The sequence below is a fragment of the Natrix helvetica genome (assembly GCF_964273705.1).
Source record: "Natrix helvetica genome assembly, chromosome: W".
Taxonomy (NCBI): domain Eukaryota; kingdom Metazoa; phylum Chordata; class Lepidosauria; order Squamata; family Natricidae; genus Natrix; species Natrix helvetica.
In genome coordinates, this window is record NC_138555.1 from 85,064,175 (window position 1) to 85,071,674 (window position 7,500).

The window sequence follows — 7,500 nt, forward strand, 5'->3', positions numbered from 1 at the left end:
TTGCTAGTGAGTTATGGGAGGGCGGGGAAGGGGGGTTACCGGGGTGGTGGTGTTGGGGGGTGGGCAGGACGCAGCTGGCATTTATTCCACCCCAAGGAACAGCTGTTCGCCTGTTCTCCATTCCACTGCTTGCCACTTTAAGACTGGTGGACTTCAACTCCCAGAATTCTGTGCGTTTCTCCATCTGAGACTAAAGGAATTCTGGGAATTGAAGTCCACACGTCTGAACATTGGGAATTCTGGGAGTTGAAGTCCACAAGTCTTAAAGTTGCCAGGGTTGGAGGCCTCCAGGACAGCGCATCTCAGCCAGGTTTAAGGTGGGTGGACTTCAACTCCCAGAATTCTGTGGGCTTCCCAGTGTCAGACTAAGGAATTCTGGGAGTTGAAGGCTACAAGCCTGAACATTGCTGGCTGAGGAATTCTGGGAGTTGAAGTCCACAAGTCTTAAAAGTTGCCAGGGTTGGAGACCCCAGGCTTCCAGGACAGCGTTTCTCAGTAGGTTTACGGTTGTTGGACTTCAACTCCCAGAATTCTGTGTGCTTCCCAGTCTTAGGCTGCGGAATTCTGGGAGTTGAAGTCCACGCAAGCTGCTAAACTTTAGAAACTACAGGGATGTGCAATGACCTGAGAATCCGTATCAGTGTAAGAACGAAGGGCAGCTTTGGCGTGCGGATAGTCCTCCACTTATGACTACAATTGAGACAAGAATTTCCACGGCTGTGCAAGCTGGTTGCTGAGTGAAAGTTGTTTAGTGAATCATGCAGTCGTTAAGCAAATCCAGAGTTCCCCCCATTGATTTGGCTTGCCAGAAGGTCGCCATCACCTGAGCCCAGGGACACTCCGGCCGTCATAAGTACGAGTCAGATGCCGAGCGTCTGAATTTTGATCCGGGGACCACGTAAGTGTGAAAAATGGTCACTAAATCACTTTTTCAGTGCCGTTGTAAATTAACAACGGTCACTAAACCAACGTTTGTATGTTGAGGATGAGCTGCGGCTGCCTCCTCAAAGGGGAAATGGATCGGGGAGCAGATAATATAACCGGGTTTATCGTTCTTTGCAGGTCCTGTGGGAACTGCCCTGAGTTCCCATTATGGCGCTCGGCCCGTGATTATGGTTGGTGGGTTTCTCTCCGGCCTGGGTCTCTTCTTGGCATCGTTTGCTACCCGGTTGGTGCATTTATACCTCAGCATTGGCCTCCTTTCAGGTACGTTGTTAGAAATATCACTGTCCAGGGATAGTATCCGCTTACTTTCCCTACCGGTTCGCAAATGGGACCGTGCGCCCCCGTCCATGCATGCGCTCGGCCCTCCACGCATGCGCTTCGATCGCCCGTGTGGCTTGCACATGGCTTGAACACATGCTTAAATAGGATGGCGTAGATCCGGGGCGGTTAGAGAGGCCCATCCGTGATTTCCACAACCGGTTCGAGCGAACCGATCCGAACCGTCTGAATACTACCTCTTTGTGGACAAAAATCACGAATCCTTTTGCAGAGGCAGCGTCTCTTAAGTGAGGCTCTTTCAGTCCAGGTCACTATTTTTTTTCAACCTTGGCAGCTTTAAGATGGGTGGATTTCAGTGGTGGGTTCCGGGCGGTACGGCCCGGTACGGCCGTACCGGTAGGAGTCAGGAGCAGCGGCCATCGTACCAGTACGGTAGCTCGTTTAGCCCACCGGACCGATCGCGTTCCATACCTGTTTTTGAAGCAACGGGCCAATTGCGCCTGCGCAACCTCCGACGAGCAGCTGGGTGTCGCAGGGATGGTGGAGTGCGCATGCAAGCGCAGCGCATGTCCGGTGCGTGCACGAACGGACCACAAGCAGCATACCGGTAGCGATAATAAGAGCAACCCACCACTGGTGGATTTCAACCCCCAGAATTCCCTGACACCAAGGCATTCCTTTCAATAGGTACACCTATTGTGGCCTGCTTACTCTCTTATAATCCCTTCCTCTGCGATCTCTTCGCTTTAGGAAATAGGAGTAAAAAAACAAACACAGGCATGGCGATCTGGAGAATTCTGGGAGTTGAAGTCCACCCGTCTAAAAGCATGCTGCCTGGGGAATTCTGGGAGTTGAAGTCCACCCCCTTCAATTGACAAACTATGCTGTAGTGTAGAAGACCTTCAGCAAAGTTTTAGCCAACCAGGGAAATTGCAGTCACCCTCTGATTTCGTTGCAGGCTTTGGCTGGGCCTTGGTCTTCACGCCCTCCGTGGCCTCCGTGGCTCGCTACTTCAAGAGGCGCCGGACCCTGGCTACCAGTTTGGCCCTCACCGGCGTGGGAATCTCCTCCTTCGCTTTCTCGCCTCTCTTCCAATTCCTGGTGGACACCTACGCTTGGCGGGGCGCCCTGATGATCGTAGCCGGCATGTCCTTCAACCTCGTGGTCTGCGGCGCTCTGATCCGACCCCTGACCCTGAAGGACGACGTGTCCGGTGGAAAGTTGACAGGACCGAGCTGGAAGAGGGTCTCCAACCTCTTCGGCTTGCAGCTGCTTTCCCACTGCCCGTTCATGCGGTATGTGGTCGCCATCACCCTGGTCAACACGGGCTATTTCATCCCTTACATCCACTTGGTGGCCCGGGCACGAGAACTGGGCTTTGACGAATACCAGGCTGCCTTTCTAATGTCCCTCACCGCCGTTGCGGATCTCTGCGGTCGCCTCTTCTCCGGCTGGCTGGGTAGCTGCAGGTCCTCGCGGTTGATCCACCTGCTGGTGGCCTGGACTTTCTTGACGGGCCTCTCCTTGTTGCTGATCGCCTGGGGCCACACCTACCCGCTCCTCGTGGCCATCAGCCTCGGCTACGGATTCTTCTCGGGAGCCCTGACGCCCATCGTCTTCTCCATCATTCCGGAGATTGTGGGCATCGAGAACATCTTCAGCGCCATGGGGCTGCTGCAGATGATCGAAAGCGTTGGGGGGCTCTTGGGGTCTCCCCTGTCGGGTAAGTTACACAATCTGTTCTGACCCAGTTCTGCAAACACGACCAACCTTCTGAAGTGAATTCAAAGATTCCTTTATTAGGAGCGACTGGTGACCCCGGCAAAAAGTCTCAACTCAGGTTAAGAAGTCCGTCCGGCAGGGAGATGAAGAGTTGTCTGTCACATGTATTCATCTCCGCCCCCTGCCGTTTATTCCCAGAGCTAGGGTGGGACTTCGCTAGCAGAGGTGACTCTTCCGTCCCGAGGACTGGCCCATAGATTTCCACTGTTCTCCTCTCCTCTGCTTTCTGCGGATCTGCGTTTCAGGCACTGGACCCAGCTGTTCCTCATCTTCCTCATCAGCCACCTCCAGACCTGGAGGTGTTGACTGTCCATCTGAGGGCTGACGGACAGCCCAGGCTCTGCCCCCTCCCTCCCTCCCTCCCTCCCTCTCTCTCTCACTCTCTCTGCCAGCTCCATTCCCTCTTCCCCTTCAGAGCTCTCAGGTTACCTTGATACTTGACTTCCACGCCTCCTCTTCCTCCTCTGATTCGGCTGCTGGAGGGGCCGACAGGCCACAACGTAATCATGAGCGAACATCAGAACTCGTTCTTCTGGTTTCCCCTGGCATTGCAGAGGTCCAGGTCAAAGGAGATACCAGATTTTTATCCTGTTGAGATGTCGGCAGGATCCTGGCTCATATGTTTTCCGACCGTGAAATCACTAGTGAAAAGGCTTGATTTAAATCAACTCCATCGAAATCCTAATTTTTAAAGAGCCGCTGCCGCCTCTGTCCCAGCGGCGTCTCCCCCTCCTCTGACTCCTCGCACAATCCCAATATTGCAGAACAGTGACGTGCAGTCAGGGGAGGCACAGCCTCACCACTGTCATCGTGAAAAGAAAAGGAAAATGTAAAAGGAAAAAGGCGAGAACCGAGGTCAGGCTGAGCTAGTTGCTGCCTCACCGTGGATGTTTAAAAAAGCCTCTAAAAAAGCGCCCTCTACTATGAGGCAGGAGAACTGCACGCCTCAACTAGTCTGACTTTAGGCGTTTTATGATCACCCGAGCAGAGTTAAGCGAGGGTTAAAAGCCTAAAAATTCCTGACGTAGGTGAGGCACGCAGTTCTCCTGCCTCATAGTAGAGGGCGCTCGTTTGTGTGTATGTGTGTGTGTTTGAGAGACGGGGAGGGAGGGAGAGAGGGAGGAAGGAGGGGAAGGGAAAAGAAAAAGAAAGAAGGAATCTTCTTTCGCAAAGGAGAAAAACAAATGCTGTCGCTTTAAATCAGAACTGAGCATGCCTGGCTGTGGAATTCTGGGAGTTGAAGTCCACAAGTCTAAAGAAATTTGAAACCCACCACTGGGTCAGTGCCTCGCCAGCCATAAACCTCACCGTACGTCACTGTTGCAGAATATACAGCCTCCCCATGCTACATGCTAAGCTCCATTTCAACTCAATTAGGAAGGTATCTCAAATAGAAAACTTGCCTCGAGAGAGATGTTTACTCCCCAGGCATTTTATTAAAATAAAATTGATTTTTTTTTAAAAAAAAATCCAATTTAAATTAAATCACGTGTGATTTAAAGTTTTAAAAATCTGATCTTTTTTTTTAAAAAAATCATTTTTAAAAAAAACCATTGATTTTGATCCCCCCCTGGCTGTATTCCAGAGATGGTGATGTACAGGTTGATTGGTCCACACGGCTACGGGTCATTGAAGTAGCTGCCGCCGTTCACCCCGAGATTCCTTCTGGCACGGCTTCACATTTGGCTGTTTTCTTGCAGGCTGGCTGCGCGACCTCACTGGCAACTACGCGGCCTCCTTCCTCGCTGCCGGCTCCTTCCTCTTGGCCGGGAGCCTCGTCCTGATGACGGTGCCCAGTTTCTCCACCTGCCTGACCCAGCCTGATTGGCACGATGCCCGGCTTGGCATGGAAGCTGGCGATGACAGCCGCTTGACCTCGGTGGCTCCCGCAGACCTCTCTCCCGAAAAGTGCCCAGGGGGGCCGGCGGCCGAGCAGACCCCTGTGAAGAGCTGAACAGCCGCAGGAGTCCAAAGTGGGACGCGACTCCAGAGAAGAGATGGACGACTCTGTGTACCAGAACACGTTTGTGCATTCGAGTGTGTAAATGCGTGTGCAAAAATGAGTTATTCGGCGCAGTGGCATAAAGCCACGTGTTAACTACAGATTTACCTGCCAGTGCCTTAAACCAGGGATCTCCAAACGTGCCAAGTACCATTGCCCAGCAGGGGGCAACCAGGGTGTATTTCATTGCCTATCCCATAATCCCCAGTCAATACCCCTACACTATGACGGCTGGGGGAGAGGGGCAGGGGAGGCAAGATGTGTGATATTGTTTTAGTCAGTTTTAGTCTGGCGTTTTTCGATCTCGTTCGCGTTTAAGACATTTGGACTTCAACTCCCAGAATCCCCCAGCCAGCCCTGAGGAATTCTGGGAGTTGAAGTCCACCTGTCTTAAAATGGGCGAGGTTGGGAAACGCTGCTTTAGTCTTTACACGCAGTGTAAAGTCTATGCGACTTTAAGATACGCCTCATCACCTCTGAAAAAAAATGTTTGCAAGTATTTCCGTTAATTTAACCTTTTTGTAAAAAAAAAATCCTATTGGAATAAAACGAGAAGCAAAATCAGTGTGACATCCGTTTGCGGAGTGGTTATTTTACAACTGGTTGTGAGTCAAGAGATGTTCTATTGGTCCAGAAACAACCGACAACAGGTAGTCCTTGCCTTTATGACCACAATGGACTCCCTCCTCCAAGCTTACCTTCTTAAGTGAGTTTTGCCTCATGTTATGACTTTCCTTGGCCCATTTGAATCGCTGGAGTTGTTAAATGGATAACCCGGTTGTTAAGTGAATCCGTTCCCCCCCCCCCCGTGGACTTTGCTTGTCAGTAAAAGAGGAACACCTGACCCTGGGACGCTGTGTGAGTCAGTTGTCAAGCGTCTGAATTTTGACCATGCGATGTAATGTCATAAGTGTGAGTAACGGTTGTAAGTCCCTTATTTCAGTGCCGCTATATCTTTGAACGGCCACGAAGTGAACTGTTATAAGTTGAGGACTCCCTGTTCAAAGTGACCCGTTTTCACTCTTACGATTTTTGTAGTCTCCTGCGGTCAGTTCCGGCGCTTGGCAACCAGCTCATATTTATGACGGTCACAGCGTCCCAGGGTCCCGTGACCCCCTTTTGCGACCTTCTGACGAGCCAAGTCACTGGGGGGGGAAGCCGGATTTAACGACTGTCTTAGTAACTTAAGAAGTACGCTTACTCGCTTAGAAGGGGAGTTGGTAAGTAACGTGGGCTCCCTTCGCAACTGTCTTGCTTAGGAAATGATCGTAAGTCGAGGACTCTCAGCATGCCTGTAGTTTTCAGTTTTCCATCATTCGCTGGCCTCAAGTACAATACAATAGCAGACTTGGAAGGGACCTTGGAGGTCTTCTAGTCCAACCCCCTGCCTAGGCAGGAAACCCTATACCGTTCCAGACAAATGGCTATCCAACATCTTCTTAAAGACTTCCAGTGTTGGGGCATTCACAACTTCTGGAGGCAAGGAGTTCCACTGATGAATTGTTCTCACTGTCAGGATGTTACGGTGCTGGTGACTCTTTGGGAAAGCGGTTTTGTCAACCCTGACGATGGGAGGACAGCCTTGAGAGCATTGCACTCTGCCCGTTCCCAGAGGCTCTCTTCTCGCCCATCTGCCTTGGTGGGTCACCGGTGGTGGGACGGCAGGATGGGACAGGTTGGAGTTCCTGATCGTGACCCGTTTGTTAAAGAACCCTCAAAGGGGGGAAGACGGGAGACCTATGAAAGAGGAAGGAGGCCCGGTCAGAAAATCCGTGGGCTCCGAAGAGCTTCACATAAATCCCGGCTGACAGACGGATGCCGGGGATCTTCGGATCAGAACTTCCCTGGAGGGAAAGTGAAGAAGGACTGTGCCAGCAAGCTGCTGCACCCATCATTCATACAATTCCAGCCCCCTCCCCAAATCGAGACCCTCGCTGTCTCTGGACTGCAAAACAGAAAATTCACAGGGGGAAAAAACGAGCAACCGAGCAACGGAGTCGGTTTTGTTCATATGTCTCAGATCACACAGCGATCGCTTTCCAACCTTGGATCTCTAATGCAGGGAGTCTTCGCCTTACGACATCGTTCGTTTAGTGACCGAAGTTACTACGGCACAGAGAAAAAAAACCCGACTTGGGACGTCTTTCACACTTGCACCGTCCCCACATTCACGCGATCAAACGTCATTTAGTGACCGAAATGACAACGGCGCTGAAAAAAGTGATTTACGATCGCTTTTCGCACTTACGACCGCTGCAGCCACCCCATGATCACTCCTGTTTAGGATGGCCGCAGTGTCCTCGGGGGATCATGTGATCCCCTTTGCCGACCTACTGACAAGCCATTGGCTCCATCTTCCGTCCTTTCCTGCCGCAGTTCTTAAGCCAAGCGCCGCGGTTGTTGAATTGGTAATAACAGTCGTTAAATGGATCAGGCTTTCTCCGTGGCTTGTCTGGAGGTCGCAAAAGGGACTCAGCGCGACCGTCATAAGT

General features: G+C 51.6%; 1 protein-coding gene across 1 annotated transcript in view; it reads left to right on the forward strand.

The window, feature by feature from the left end:
* Window positions 1-5,578, forward strand: part of LOC309400784 (monocarboxylate transporter 13-like) — a 7,764-nt gene extending 2,186 nt beyond the window's left edge. The window contains exons 2-5 of the mRNA XM_081969445.1: window positions 1-6; window positions 1,063-1,206; window positions 2,183-2,947; window positions 4,707-5,578. The exon at window positions 1-6 is cut by the window's left edge and continues 210 nt beyond it. Coding sequence (XP_081825571.1) covers window positions 1-6; window positions 1,063-1,206; window positions 2,183-2,947; window positions 4,707-4,960 — 1,169 coding nt within the window. The 3' untranslated portion in view covers window positions 4,961-5,578. The remainder of the gene's footprint in view (window positions 7-1,062; window positions 1,207-2,182; window positions 2,948-4,706) is intronic.
* Window positions 5,579-7,500: the final 1,922 nt, after the last annotated feature.